The sequence below is a fragment of the Temnothorax americanus genome, unplaced genomic scaffold, assembly GCF_048541705.1.
Source record: "Temnothorax americanus isolate GAGA-0224 unplaced genomic scaffold, ASM4854170v1 Scaffold145, whole genome shotgun sequence".
NCBI classification, from domain to species: domain Eukaryota; kingdom Metazoa; phylum Arthropoda; class Insecta; order Hymenoptera; family Formicidae; genus Temnothorax; species Temnothorax americanus.
In genome coordinates, this window is record NW_027509281.1 from 42,494 (window position 1) to 58,719 (window position 16,226).

Consider the following 16,226-nt stretch of genomic DNA (forward strand, 5'->3'; position numbering starts at 1 on the left):
TCGCCCAAACGGCTGTAGCGGCAGCTCTCTCTCCGAGAGTCGAATCTCTCGCGGTAATGCGTTTTCGCGCTTCCGCAGCGAGTATCTCGTCCGCCGCGTGTCTCTCGGTGAGATCGCGGTTACGCGAATAGGCTATGTCGTGCTCGCGACACGCCGCGTCCAATGGATTAATACCTTGATCGCCTCTCGCCAATCGTTCTTGTAAACGAGTTCCCGGACCGCAAAATTGATAGCTGGGAATGTGTAATTCGAACGGAAGTGCGTTTATCGCGCGATTTAACAGGCCTCCACCATTTTTTTTCGTTGACATTCGCCGCAATCCTTTATCATTGGCGCGGGACCGTCGATGTGCGTTCGCTGCCACGGTCGATTGTAATGTTCGTAACAGCGACGATATGTCTGAACCTCCAAATCCGCCTTTAAATGTTCCGGAAGCTTGTCCCACACGTAGTGGACGTGATCGCCGCACGTTTGCAGCAGAACGGCTTTCGGCACAAATTGCAGCTGTTCGGCGCTCAAGTCGCGAATATCGGAAGATCTCGACAGTAGGACGAACATTTTTGCTACTGAGCGATTCGCGGTTCCGCTCGCCTATAAATAGGCGTTCGAGTCAGCCAGAAAGTCGGCAGTGTGGAAAGAAATGAGATTCGTGCGACAACCGTTGGCGATTCGCGTGACGAATTGCGACGACAGATCACGGTCGATGGGGGGCAACGTGGAGAAACGCAAGCACGGTACGATGTTACCGACTACTATACGCGCGATCATTTGCGGCCCTTCGAATTGCGGTAAAACCAACGTTCTGATCAGCTTGCTGGAAAGTCCGCACGGTGTACGTTTCGAAAACGTGTACGTGTACTCGAAATCGCTGCAACAGCCGAAATATCGATATTTGGAGAATTTGTTGACATCGATCGACGAAATCGGCTATTTTACGTTCTCCAATAACAGTGACGTCATTCCACCGAGCGACGCACGTCCAAACTCGATCTTCGTCTTCGATGACGTGGCGTGCGATAAGCAAGACGCTGTGAGAGAGTATTTCTCAATGGGCAGGCACTCGAGCGTCGACTCCTTCTATCTCTGTCAGACGTACGCGAGAATACCTAAACATCTGATACGGGACAACGCGAATCTGCTGATCCTGTTCAAACAGGATGGTACCAATTTGAAACACGTGTACAACGATCACGTGAATACCGACATGTCGTACGATAAATTTTGCTCGTTGTGCCACGATTGTTGGCAACAAAAGTACGGATTCGTAGTGATAGACAAGGACAGCGCGCTTTCGAACGGCCGATACAGAAAAGGATTTAACGTGTTCGCGATACCGTAAAAGCGATCAGTCGTTGCCGATACCTCGTCGGAGGTGAAACATTAGCGTTATTACAGAGAGAGAGATCGACACTCTGCTTTTTTTTCCGCGATGGCTGCGATCGACGAAAGCGAGACGATTCGCGAACGCGAGAAGGTCGTGAAAGAGATTGCAAAGACGAGTAATTCGATTCGCAAGAAACTTCGCGCTTTGAAGACCGGTAAGATCGAGAAGGACATTGAGTTGGACACGCACTTTAAACCTCTCATCGGGCCGTTGAAAAAGATCGTTGACAACTCGAGCTTGATCGCGGTGAAAAAAGAGGAGCCGACGGAGAGCGACGCTGACGCGAAAATCGAACCGCTATCCGTTCAACAGCGCGGGGAGGAGGAGGAGGATGTTACACCGAAAAGAAAGAAGAAACGATCAGACTCCTGGCCGGATCTGTCATCGACACCGTGTAAATCTGATCAATCGAAACGACCGATAACCTCTACACCGATAACCTCTACACCGACGCGAACCGTGCAACGTACAAGTCCCGAATTTCTTGAAACCGCGAATGTTTTCGAAACCACGGACGACTCGATCAGGACGACCGTTCATAATCGGTTGCAAACGTCGGAGGGTCGAAAATGGTTTATAGAATCGTTGGAAGATCACTTGGGTCCACTGAGCCGAATTTACATCGCAGATGTTTTGGGCGCCTGTCCATCGATGGACATAGCGTACGGCGTTTATCTCGGCAATAATAAATTGATGCTCGGTAATAAAAGTTTTGACGTGGACAAAGCGGATAACATTTATATCGACGGCGTACGATACGCCGGCACACCCGGTATTTACGAGTTGATCTTCAAAAAAATACCCGATGACGCGATCTACACGGAGGACGATAAGATCAAGTACAGGAGCATATTGTTGGCAACGAGTGCTCATAAATACAAGCACGATCCTCTCGGGCGACTAAAGGGCAACGTGGGATTCAAGTATCGATTTGTAATCTCACCGTTGATGTCTACCGAATCCAAGAAGAAAAAATCTGGAAAGGGATTATCCATGCCTCGCGCGATGACGCTAACCGACAATAAGATCGACTACGTGCACTGGGACGACCCCAACGAGCTGGTGGATCGTCTGCGATTGCTCGACGCTTCGCGTCAAGCTGGCAACAATGCCCACGACAACGAGATCATGTCGATCATCGAGGAACTTCGCGAAGCCGGGCTTATTATAAATTAAACCATGCGACGGCGATCCGTTCAATCAGCGTCGAAATGCCGATCAACAAATTTGGATTGTTCGAGCACAGCGGAGACGCGACGAACGCCATTTCGTACCATCGGTGGAGCGGATTAATGAGAAATTTCGTGCGCAATAACGCTCTGTGTCGCGCCGCCACGGACTTTGACGCAAAGTCGCGCAAGATTCGTCGCGTAGCGCAACCTGAGACTGACGGTGACGCGGTTAACAAACTGTACGTTGATCAATTCTTTAAAATATTGAACAATCAACGAAAAGAATCAGACGAGAAGCTGACTGCGTTCGAGAAAGATCTGCAAGCGTTACGGACTGCGATAAACAAGCTTCGCCATTCGACTACCGTTGAATCGGACGCGACAACGAACAAGAATGGACAAACGGTTCAGCAGAAACGACTATCGAAAGGCGTCGAGTGAAGAGAAGCAACGGTTCATTAACGACGACGAGGAACGGCAACGAACGACTCGAGAACGGTTGTCGGACGGCTGCCTAGCGGTTCGAGAACGCTTGTCGGACGGTTGTCAAACGGTTCAAAAACAGCGTAAAATGTTTGAAATATGTGATACATATACAGTATATAATAAAAAATATTAAATACTAAATACATGTGCGATATCCTTATTAATATCCCTTCTCATATATAATACGATATTTACTCGAGGACTATTTCTTACATACATACATATATGTTATACTACATACATTACATACATACATACATTTTATTACATGTATTGCATACATTACGTACATACATGCATACATACATTATATTACATACATACATGAATCTTTACTGTTCCTTATTATAATAACTACTATGATAAAGGTATGCGATAATGTCCCCACGGCAACGTATCGGTCGAATCCGGCACGATATATCGCTTATCGTCGTACGGATTAAGAGCGATTTTCGTCTCGCTAATAGTATACACTTCGTGCATTTTCGATCTTATACACGACTGCGGTCGAGTCATTTCAATCTCATCGTTCAGACACCGCGTGTAGTCGTCGAATGTGATGGTACGCGCGATGACGTTGCTTTTAACACCTTTCGCTTTTTTACAGTCTTTTTTGCCACCGACTCGCAAGGCGTACATTTTTGCCCTAAGTCCAACGAATTCAGTCATAATGACCCCGTTGTTTTCATCTTTCATCAGGCCCGGCACTTTTTTATTGACGAGAGGCATATCATAAGCGTTATCTACCGCATAGTCACTTGTGTCGAACCTGACTATATCATGTTTCATGTTCTCGTACGCGTCGTCGCACTTGATATGATAAATCAAACTGTCCGTGTCGGTATACATGATTCTACACGAGTCGCAGTACAAGGGAGACATGTATTCGTGGTGAAATTCGTATAGGCACACCTTCGACAAGTCGAGGATGCACATGCCGACGTAGATCGGTTTGTCGAATTTCACCTCGAGTTTGCGCAGTTCGATGACTACCAGATTTTCTGAAAACACGCTACTGCTGTGAAAATTCGGTCGCGCGATCATTGCCTCTGCACCGTATCTACCCTTCCACTTCGTCACTAATTTTACATCGACGTGATTTCGTACATTCTCCATTGTTTTCCCAAAAACAGCGTTATTCATTAATTTATATAACGTTTTTTCGAACTCATTTTTGGCTTGTGTTCTGAATTTTGTATTGAGTTCGATGTAAGAGCGGAGCCACTCAGATTGAGCGAATTGTAATACGCAATGTATTTTAGTGATGCAAATGCCATAGCGCGTGCACTGTTGCAGATTGCGATAATGGATGACATAACGCTTCTTATCGTGCAGCGTGGCGAGAATTTGTCCTGCCGTTTGCCGGGCGGTTTATCGCGCATCGGACAGAACGGTAGGTCAGTGTGCGCGTCGTGTTTATCCTGCGGATACTCAAGATCGACTTCGAGAATATAGCCCGTAGGCGAATCCAAAGCGATCGCGTTAACGTCGAAATTTGACGCGTCTTTGACCCATCGAAACTCCGCGTAGGGCAGTGGCTTACACATCGCCCAGCCGTATAAGTTGTTGACATCGAAGTACATTAGGTACGATGACGGTTTCGATGAATCGTATGACTCCATATACTTGTTGTTGGCCTTCGCGTATCTGCCGGAACATTGACTCAGGCCGCCGCGTATATCACGTTCGATAAACATGACCATGTCAACGTCGGTCAGTAGTTCAAAATTGATACATGTATGTTTCAACATCGCGTCCCACGTAAAGCCTGGTAAAGTGTAGTAGTACGCAGGATCAAGTCCGTAACTCGCGACGCAGCTATCGCGGAAATTTTCGAACACGTCGGCCAACAGCAAGACATCGGTTTTCAGGTATAGATCGCTGTATTCGCCCAGAGTTCGAATGGAGAATCGCTGCCATACGTTCGCGGCGTGCGCGTAATCGCTCTCGGATACGGTGTCACCGGTCAAGAAACTGCAAAATGAATTGCGCGGCGGTAAACACGTATCCTCCAGCTTTTCGACGCTGTCCACGTATTCGTATGGAAAGACACTGTTAAGAAATTGAGGTTTAGCAGAGAGGACTTTATTTTCTAATAACACTAAAGAGTTTATTTACGACCTTATTACATGACTGTCCGTCTTGAATTCGTAAGCAACGGTTCAAGCCGGAGTGCTCGACGCGAGAGCCTCGCATATTTCGGTGGCCCTCGCAGTCACGTGATACTCACGTACATACTGTGAGAGGGGAGACTTACAGTGTGTCTCCTAAGTGAATACAGGCAAATGTATACTATATTTCAACTCGCCTCCTTACATTTGTACTGTATTCTTTAGTTACTTATCTTAAATTACATTCAATTGCTTTCTGTATTTTTCGAACTTCTCTTTACACAAAGCTTTAGTAAAAATATCCGCGACATTTTCAATTGAGCTGATTTTACAAACATCAATCAGTTTATCTTTTACACTGTCGTGTACAAAATGATAGTGTATTTCAATGTGTTTAGAATTTTTCGTAAAGTTACCATTTTTAGCAATATTTATTGCTCCTGAGTTATCTTCAAAAACTTTTATTGGTTCACTAACATTTATGCCGAATATTTTTACTAATTCTCTTACATATTTTATCTCGCTCACTGCTTCAGATAATGCTACATACTCTGCAAATGTCGAGGCTTTGGTTATACATTTTTGTTTTCTAGATTTCCAATCAACTACGTTTCCAAACATTTTTATTACATATCCTGACGTGGATTTTCGATCGATATTATCACCTGCCCAATCGGCATCAACATAGCAATCCATAATATCGCAGTCTTCATTTTTTTTGTAATGTAAGGTTAAGTCTTTTGTTGAGTACAGGTATTTCAAAATTTGCAATGCATATTTCCAATGCGTTTCGCTATAGCTATTTTGATATCTACTAAGATAATTAACGCTGAAACTTATATCTGGTCTCGTATTTGAACTAATGTATAACAAAGCACCTATTAAATTTCTATACTTTATACTTGACTCACAACTTTCAGCCTTTTCAAGTTTCAAGTTTGTCTCCATAGGAGTACTGTACATTCTACTATTTTGAACTTTATATTTATCAGCTAATGACTCTATGTATTTTTCTTGACTTAGAGTGAGTTCCCCTTTTAGATAATTGTAATTTATATTTAATCCAAGATACTCCTTTATTTCGCCTAAATCTTTCATCTTAAATCTATCTGATAATAACTTCTTTATTTTTTGTATTTTCTCTTTATCTCTTCCACAAATTAATAAATTATCCACATATATTAAAAGGTAAATAATATCTTCACCTTCTCCAAAGACATACAAACATAGTTCTACATTACTTTTCTTAAATCCTAATTTCGTAACATACTCATCGAAACACTCATACCAGTCCCTAGGACTTTCTCGCAATCCGTAAAGAGCTTTTAATAATTTATACACTCTATTTGTTCCATCCTCATACCCTTTAGGTTGATTAATATATACCTCCGTGGTCACTTTGCCATTTAAAAAGGCGGTCTCTACGTCCATTTGTTCAATGATTAAGCTATTTTGGCAACAATAAGAAAGTAAGATTTTTACTGTTTGATTTTTCGCGACTGGAGAGTATATATCATCAATTACATCAGTTTGTTGAAAACCTCTTACAACTAATCGAGCTTTATATCGGTTATCTGACTTCCTTGTATACACCCATTTCACGTCTAAGACTTTTTTACTCTCTATTCTATCTACTAATTTCCAAGTTTTGTTTTTACTTATGCATCTTATTTCTTGATCCATTGCTTCTTCCCAATTATTTTTATCGTTACTACTTATTGCCTCCTCAAACGTACTAGGCGTATCTACTCTACTAAAATTTACAAAAATACTATAATTTTCCGGTTCTGGGTACCTTACAGTATTTTTCCTCTCACGCGTTGACCTGCGAGGAGTTCTTTGTTCATTTTCATTTTCTTTTTCTTCTATTTTTTTATTTTCGGATTCATCATCGCTTTCAAAAACCTCATCCTCAATTTGTTCATCATCCATACTTACGTCGCTTTCATTATCGCTCTCACATTCGTCCATGCCAATGCATTTTACATCTTTTTCTATAATATCTACATGTCTAGTAACTACTATTTTATTATTTATTAATACTCTATAGCCTACTACACTATATCCTAATAAAATTCCTATATCTGCCTTCTTATCCCATTTTGATACTCTTTTTTGTTCGGGTATTCTTACGAAAACTCTACTACCATATAAACGTAAATTTTTTACATTTGGTCTTTTCCTAAAGAATATTTCGTAAGGTGTTTTTCTTTCTATCGTGTTCGCTAGAGTTCTATTTTTCAAGTATGTCGCCGCGCAAATTATTTTGGGCCAAAATCGTTTGTGTACATTTGCCTCTGTTAGTAAGCAGCGTGTCATATCCATTATTGATCTGTTAAATCGTTCCGCGGTACCGTTTAACTCATGTACGTACGCTGGGCAATTATTTAATCTAATGCCTTGTTCTTTTGCAAATGTATAGAAACGATTGTTTAAATATTCCTTTCCATTATCGCATCTTAAAGTTTTTACTTTCTTTTCAGTTATATTTTTACATTCCCTAACAAATCTAATTAAGCAATCAAAAACTTCGTCTTTAGTTTTAATGCAGTAAACTTTGGCAATCTTGCTGTAATCATCGATAAATGAAACGAAATATTTTTCTCCATTAAACCCGGTAGTTTTGAAAGGACCACATACATCGGTGTGTACAATTTCTAAAATATCTTTCGCCCTATGCCTATTATTTTCAAACGGTAAATTTCTCATTTTATTTTCTATACAAGTTTTACACTTCATCAATTCCGACTCAAACTCGTTTGGAATTCTTACTAGTAGCTGTTGTTTACTCAGCGTATTAAGATAACCGAAATTTATGTGACCTAACATTCTGTGCCACCTTTCCTTTTGACTCATATTGTTATTCCGCTCGGCACTGTTTACACAAGTCTCCTTCAATTTACTTTTCATTTTATAAACTCTATTCTCTTTGACCGCTACCGCTACGACTTTATTATTCTCATCAATAATCTTTGCAAACTTTCCTTTAGACATAATAGTATTTTTATCAGTTAATTTTCCGTAGCTTATTAAATTTGCATTCATATCTTTTGCGTAAAATACGTTTTTTATATTTACTTGATTTACTTTTCCAAACGCTTTAAAGTACGTTACTACATTTCCTATCTTGGTAGCTTTTACTGATCTATTATCACCTAAATAAATATTTACTGGCTCTTTTAGTTCTATACATTTTTCAAAATAATTTTCATTGATGACAATGTGATCGGAACACCCGCTATCAAGTAGCCACTTTATTTCGCAATTACGTAACCTGTTTGTTTCTTCGGTGTGTGCTGCGTACGCCGTTGTCGCTACCCAAGCGCTCGCGTCCATGCTGCTCTGCTCGCTCGTACTTGCTCCATGTTGACTACGTTGTCCTCATGGTGGAAATATACATTGTGTGCTCAGAACTCGTAAACCACGCCCCTTTTCAACGTGAATGTCACCGAAAAACACAGGGTGGGCAACTGTGAGAAACAAAATGTTTAGCGTTGGAAGTTTGGCACTACTGTACTAGTAGCGTCTCTCTTGCACGTGAATCGTGTGTGTATCTCGTACTCCTCTGTCGTCGTCTGTCTCTTTCAGGTAAAGTGTCTGTGTGTATTTTTAACCTCCACTTACTAGACAACGTTTGTTTAATTTTGAAAATTGATTTCAGGAGCTTGGAGAACGCAAAAATGGTGCGGTGTATTGTCAAAAATTGTAAAAACACCAATACAACATGTACTCCGGAGGAAGTCAGTTTCCACAAAATACCGGAAAACCAAATCATGCGTGAAGGATGGTACAAAAATATCGGAGAAGTTGTCCTTCCTTCCAATACGGTGAACGGTAAGTCTTAATAATAATAAATATAATGCTTTATATTGTTTGCTTATGTCTATGCTTATTTTATCAAATTATTTAATAAGAAATGAGAAATTAATAGTGATAAACTGCTGTTTTCATTTTGTTTTTAGGTAAATTTGATAGAAATTAATTTTTAAGAAAATATACATAAATAAACGTCAGTTAGCTAATTTGAAGGAACATTTTTTTTATTCAATTGACTTCGAGCGTTAGTTAAAAATGTTATAACATTAGTAATAACATTCATCCAGAAGTAAATTAAAGGTGATGTTGATACATCAACAAAATACATTACGATTTTTTGTTATTACAGCAAGAATTTGTTCAATGCACTTTACGCCAGAGTCATTTGTTCAGCCGAAGAGGAAGAGAGCTGCAGAAAAAATTTCAAAAAGGCGGAGTTTTTTGCCATCCGCTGTACCTACATTGCATCTGCAGCCATTAAATGAACAGTAAGTTAACAAGGAAAAATCAATATAGTCCTTTTGTAACCATAGCTCCATATCGTTAATAATATATAGTGCTATCATATGTTATTTATGAATTATTAGACGAGATATAACAATCATTTTCATTGCTCTGATATTTATTAAAATTACAAAGCTAGCAATTGTAGTCTTTCTGTAGTATGTATATGAAATTACAATAACTTTGTTCTTCTTTTAGAGCATCTCCTGAAGAAAATAATATGAAGGTGATACGGCGGGAGTTTCATTTGGTTTGCCCATCTACGAACACAAATACTCCGATACGATCTTCGACCCCAGTACCATCCCCCGTAGGAGTCACTGAGCACTTACAAGATTTAACATTAGTATCTACTAGGTATGTATTAAAATACAAGTACCACATTTTGAGGATATATCTTGTATTCAAGTTATTTTTTTCCACAATAAATAATGTAATTCCTACAGTTGTGTAATATACATTCGACTTAAGTGAGTCATTTAAAGATATTTTGATTCTTTTGAAATGCAATGTGCACAGGTTTTTTTCCATGTGTCATCACTATAAGTTCGGTGTACATTAATTGTAACATTATTTTCTATATGTTTTTTCAGTAATCGTTGCCAGGAACCAACTAACAGTGACAACGATGTTCAGGAAGTATCCTATGAACTGTTGCGCAGTGAGAGTTTTCCAACAAGGTTAGTAAAATTTATTCGTGATGTAACACACTCGTACGCATAGATGGAAAATTTTTAACAAATTTTTCAGCAAGTCCATTTCAATGCGTTGCACAATTTGTTTATATCTGTTAATTCTTGTTTAGTTTTAACAATACAATAATTAAGTTTTACAGTGACAAGTTAGGAAATTCTTTAATGACCTTATATATGTATATTTTGTAGATCCAAAAAGAAGAAGGTAGTACTACATAAGTGTAGTACAGTACGATCGAGGAGTAAATGGTTTACTTCGAAGACGAAAGTTCACGAGGCAGCATATAATAGTGAACAAGGAAGTCCACCATTGAAACGTCAACGTCGGTGAGTGAAATACTTTACTGCCTATTTATGGTGCAATATATGTAGTAATGATTAATTTGTAATTGCATTGATATTCATTATTTATCATCAGTTTAAAAAAAGTGACTTAAGTTTACGTTTTAAAAGCATAACAGTTGATGAAGCTTAGTAAAGTTGTGGAGGATTGTTTTGTAGCTTTTCATGGGGACAGTTTTTTAAAAGAAGAGTATGTCGTCAAAAAAGTGGTCACTCTTGTTAAGAACTCTGGATACAACGTCAATTGGGTACCCGAGGAGGTGTTAAAATGCCTTGTTAGAACTCGCACATACATTCGAGTTAAAGAAATTGGCAAAAAGACACACGCAAGAAAGGAAAAAAAAAGAAAAGATAAGAAATTAAAAAAAATGAACGTTCTTCCGACAAGAAGAAAATGTACATAAATAAAAGAAACTTGTTTAATATGATTGTTACCTTGTCTTTGTGTATATATTAAATAAACATTGTCTTTGTGTATATATTAAATAAACCTTAATCTTCTGTCAACTTTACTTTTAGAGATACCTTTTATTAATCCTTAACTCCTGCAAGTTCATTAATATACCTCGACCTGGTAGCAAATATGTGACAGTCAATATGCAATATCTTTGGCAGCTTCGGTTTTGCTGATAGACAAGCATTTTGCGTATCACATTCTGGACTGATAATATTGATTTTCTTATCCACTTGTTCCAATTCAACAGCTTGAATGAATTCGGTCTAAACATAGAAAAGAATGATTTTTTATTTAGTAAATATAACAGAAAGTACTAGAAGCCAGTTTATCACATTGATTAAGTTATCTAATAATTAGTTGTAAGTGAAGAAAAATTATTTAAAAAGTATTATTAATTATATAAATTAATCACAAAACAATCGTGAAAACAAGTAAATAAAAAAAAATTTAACGTACACATGTAATATGAATAATGCAAGCCTACATTCGAAGAGGAAGCTACCGAGACATTGTGGATCATCTATGATGAATAATTTACAATGTCTTTAATAAACAATAGTCTTTATAAAAAAAAATAGTCTTTATTTAAAAAAAATAGATATGAAAAATTAATCGACAGTATATTAAAATAAATCTTTTTTTCCTGTTTTTTACTTTCATTATTATATAAATTTATTGCATATTATATTTATTACTGTTACGAATAATGGCCAAATATTTTAGTTTTAATTAAAAAAAACATCTTACCTTTATTTTACACGAAATTAAAATCACAGGAAGAGGGTCGAATTCTGCATCGTAACAACACAAAATACCCACTATTCTAGGGATATTTTGTTGATGGAAGCCTGTGTTTTTCGGCGACAAGAAAAGAGAGAGCCGGGAGATTTTAGAAAAAGACAGACCAATACTGAGCACACCATGTATATTTCCACCATGGTTGTCCTCTGCCACGTCCTCTGCCATAGCCTCTTGCGGTTCTGCCTCGTCCCCGACCTCGTGTTGAACCTCGCCACGATCCGTCGTTGCGTCCCGCTTGGCCGCCGTCTTGACACTCTCGTGCGAAATGTCCTTTTCTTCCGCATTTGTGGCATCCATCCTTGTTCGCTGTAAATGCGTTTGCTGTTTTCTCACTATGATCCTTTTGATTCTTCATTTCAGCTAGCTTGATTTTATTTCTTATGTACTCAGCAGTTTGGTCTTCCTCTTTTAGTGTATCGATTAAGTCACCTATATAACTATATGACTCTGGCAACGTGTTGATCATATAGTTTAATTATTCTTTTTCACTTATATTTGCACCCGCGCTCCTTAGATCATTAACCGTCTTCTCGAACTCACTGAAAAATGTCTCAGTATCGCTGTAATTGTTTAATCTCATTTTTTCCAATCGGTTTCTGCACACGATCTGTAGCGCCGTTGACTCCTTCAAATACATACTGTCTAACTTTTTCATTACTTTGTAGGCTGTTTCTTCCTCGCACACGAATTCTAGCTGCTTGTTCGAAATTGCACTATATATGTAGTTTATTGCCTTTAATTCTTTTTCGTCCCAATCTTCTTTGTCTGTAGCTACTTTTTGTCTTGTTATTACCAGGTCGCATTTCTTGAATTTCAGGTACATAATAATCCTCTTTTTCCACATACCATACTCCTGTCCATCGAACACTGGTATCGTAATCTCACACTTGCCCGCCATTTTCTCTTCTGGTTCAATCTCGAACGTTTCTTCGTGTTCGGATTTTACCAACGCCGTCTTCTTTTGTCTCAAGCGTTCCTTCGTGCTTTCGACTCGTTTTCACTTCCGAACTTAACGCGGTATTTTATATTATACACAGGGCACGTGAGAATTACGGGACACTTTTGCTGCAACCACGCTCTGCTACCATGCTAAGAAATTGAGGTTTAGCAGAGAGGACTTTATTTTCTAATAACACTAAAGAGTTTATTTACGACCTTATTACATGACTGTCCGTCTTGAATTCGTAAGCAACGGTTCAAGCCGGAGTGCTCGACGCGAGAGCCTCGCATATTTCGGTGGCCCTCGCAGTCACGTGATACTCACGTACATACTGTGAGAGGGGAGACTTACAGTGTGTCTCCTAAGTGAATACAGGCAAATGTATACTATATTTCAACAGACACCTTTTCGCGTGAATAATTCGAAATCGTCGTCGGATAACGCGGAAAATTTTGAATGTATAATTTTCAATTTATCTTTATCGAGGAAGGATGCCAATTTTGCGAGACTCGCGCTCAGAAATTTGTACGAGTCGATAAATCTTAATTTTATATCGCTTCGCAAATCAGATCTTTCCGCGGTGTCTTTCACGTGTTTAGTAAATGAGATGTACTTTTCTTTTGTTATAGGCAGTACATCGATTGAGCCTTCGAACGCGGCAGCTATCTCCTTGATAATAAAGTGCGCGTCATAGCCTGACAGATTGTGGAATATTACTGGGATGAAATGAGATTCCTTATAATTCAGATTGCACGTCGAGTGTGCTGGACCTCTGTAACGCTCGGTCAGGTAGCAATGATCGCGTACACGATTATCATCAGATGCGAACTGTTGTTCGCATATGTGACATTTCGTCGCGCTATGAAATGTCTCCCACTCGTCTCGCGTTAGGTCTACCATGCATACAATGTCGGACAAGACGTTCTTTACTCGATGCGCCAATCCTTTGAGTTCCTCGACGAACCACGCGACGCAGTCGTTATCGCGACGAAATCGATACGCTGATAACGTTTCATCATGCGAGCACTGTACGTAGTATGCTATACTACATACTCGATGATGTTGATAGGCGTATGACGCGTGTTCCGTCTCCGGTTGTGTCTTCTGCAGCACACACTCCAGATCGGCGTATACCACGAAGGGAAGTCGCTCTTTCCTGCTGTGGTTCTTGAAGCACAGCCACTTGTTGTCTTCACTCGGTAGTTTGATAGCGCAATCGTTTACCTTTCGGCAGTCTACAGTGTGAGACTGCAACTTGTCGCTCGAACTAAAGTAGTGAAGACATCTGCAAAAAAAGAATCATAAAATATAAATTTTTTATACACAAAATATAAAAATGATATATATATTATTAAAAATATAAGTACTTACCGATCGCAAAAGTATTTTTTGTTCTTCTTCTTGCTCAATTGTGAGCTCACGAGACGGGATAGATCCTTAATCCACGCGAAATGTCCAACATTGTTGTCTCGCGGATCCTGCACGTACAGCAGATTCACATGTTTTTTAACACTCGTGCGATCGGTAAGCCGTATCGGGAAAACGTTTGAAGTCTTCTGTCCCTCGATGATATAGACATTGACGGATATATCGTTGAGTCGTTCGAACTGTTTAATTTGACTCAACGTCATTGGGAACTCAATGTTTTGTAAATTCAGTACCGTTGAATAATGCGGGTATAAAGATTCCCGTTCTGGATGTCTATCGGCTGGATGTAAGGCGGCGACCACTGACCATGCAAAACACGCATTGTCCATAGACAGCACATTGATCACAGCTCGCTTCACTTTAATGTCTTTAGGCAATTTCAAGTGACACCCCGCGCGCAAAAGATTGTATTTGTTGACGCTCACCGTCAAATTGAGGATTCGAGTCAACGCCCACCCACTGTCGCGTTCCTGGAACTCCTCGAGTTTCGCTAGTGTGGGCTCGATAACGTGCAGCTCATACCAATCACGCAAGTGCGATGTATCACAGAGTTCTATGTTATTTGTACATATACTCTTATTGGCACGTTTATCACCCGCCACAAACTCCCCGTTGAACGCGGTGTTCACTTTGACACAGTTATGTGTTTTTATAATGTCTCGTACTCGCTTGCACACTACGCTGCAGGCGTCTTCCAAAAACTGTCGCGGTTCTATATGGTCTGTATTAATTACCGCACCGGTCATTATTCGCGTTTCGAAACCGGCGTCAATTTCTCGCCATACGAGTTCTGCCGCGCGCGTGTCGCCACTGGTGCCTGCATTCGCATAATTACCACCGCTATGGATAAATTGTCTTTTCAATCGCGACTTCACACCCTCGAGTCGCACGATTCGGGCAACCAACGATTGTCTCTGCCCGATCGTTGGATTGTCGGAGAGCCGCTGACGTTTGGCACAACAGCGTGTCTCGAGCTGCTCGACGAATTCCGCGCATTGCAGTGTCCATGTGAAATATTGACCCACGGTAGCTACTTGGTCGGATAGCTCCAATAGATCGCGTTCGGTTTGCTCGAATTGATCCATGTTTCATCACTTTCGCACCAGTTCTTTTATTATATCACTTCACAGCACTTGCATGTGATAACGTGTTTAACCACACAATAAATCTCGATACTCTTTTTGACCGATGTATCGCTCTCAAATCGTATACTAATGCGGCTCGACGCGCTTCATCCCTCGTTATATACCCTTTGCCCTCTCTCTCGCTCCAATTGAATCTTGAAAGATCATTTCTTCCTTTGTCTTTTACGTACTGCGTCGTAAAAAATAGCGCGAAATTGTTTAGTCTACGAGATAACACCTCCCCCTTTTCCTCGAAAATGTTGTTTACGACGAACATGTTCCAACAGGTTCGATGCGTTATCGGATCGCTCATTGTCCCGATGACGTCATTTCTTCCTTTGTTTTTTTACGTACTGCGTCGTAAAAAATAGCGCGAAATTGTTTAGTCTATGAGATAACACCCCCTTTTCCTCGAAAATGTTGTTTACGACGAACATGTTCCAACAGGTTCGATGCGTTATCGGGATCGATCATCGTCCCGATGACGTCATTTCTTCCTTTGTTTTTTTACGTACTGCGTCGTAAAAAATAGCGCAAAATTGTTTAGTCTACGAGATAACACCTCCCTTTCCTCGAAAATGTTGTTTACGACGAACATGTTCCAACAGGTTCGATGCGTTATCGGATCGATCATCGTCCCGATGACGTCATTTCTTCCTTTGTTTTTTTACGTACTGCGTCGTAAAAAATAGCGCGAAATTGTTTAGTCTATGAGATAACACCCCCTTTTTCCTAGAAAAATGTTGTTTACGACGAACATGTCCCGACAGATTCGATGCGTCATGGACAAAACACGCTCCCTACGCAGTGCGCTATCGAGTTAGTCTTACCCATTGTACGCCGCCTAGCGGCGTCGTTGCGAACGAGACCCCCGCGACCCGACGGACCCCGCGGCGCAACCGCGGACCTCCACGCGGCCCCCGCGGACCCTCGCGGACCCCCACGCGGACCCGCGGCGCGACCGCA

The 16,226-nt window shown here is 40.3% G+C and overlaps 1 protein-coding gene across 2 annotated transcripts; it reads left to right on the forward strand.

Moving 5' to 3' along the window:
- The first annotated feature begins 8,559 nt into the window (after positions 1-8,559).
- On the forward strand, positions 8,560-11,022 carry LOC143894859 (uncharacterized). Of its 2 annotated transcripts, XM_077401504.1 has the most exons (6): positions 8,560-8,741; positions 8,815-8,987; positions 9,319-9,457; positions 9,672-9,830; positions 10,067-10,153; positions 10,358-11,022. In XM_077401504.1, exons 2-6 carry the CDS (start codon positions 8,834-8,836, stop codon positions 10,497-10,499), a joined length of 681 nt encoding a protein of 226 aa, XP_077257630.1. In that variant the 5' UTR covers positions 8,560-8,741; positions 8,815-8,833; the 3' UTR covers positions 10,500-11,022. The 2 variants fall into 2 exon arrangements, with proteins under 2 accessions (XP_077257630.1, XP_077257629.1); XM_077401503.1 differs by lacking the exon at positions 8,560-8,741 and having other exon boundaries at positions 8,748-8,987.
- Positions 11,023-16,226: the final 5,204 nt, after the last annotated feature.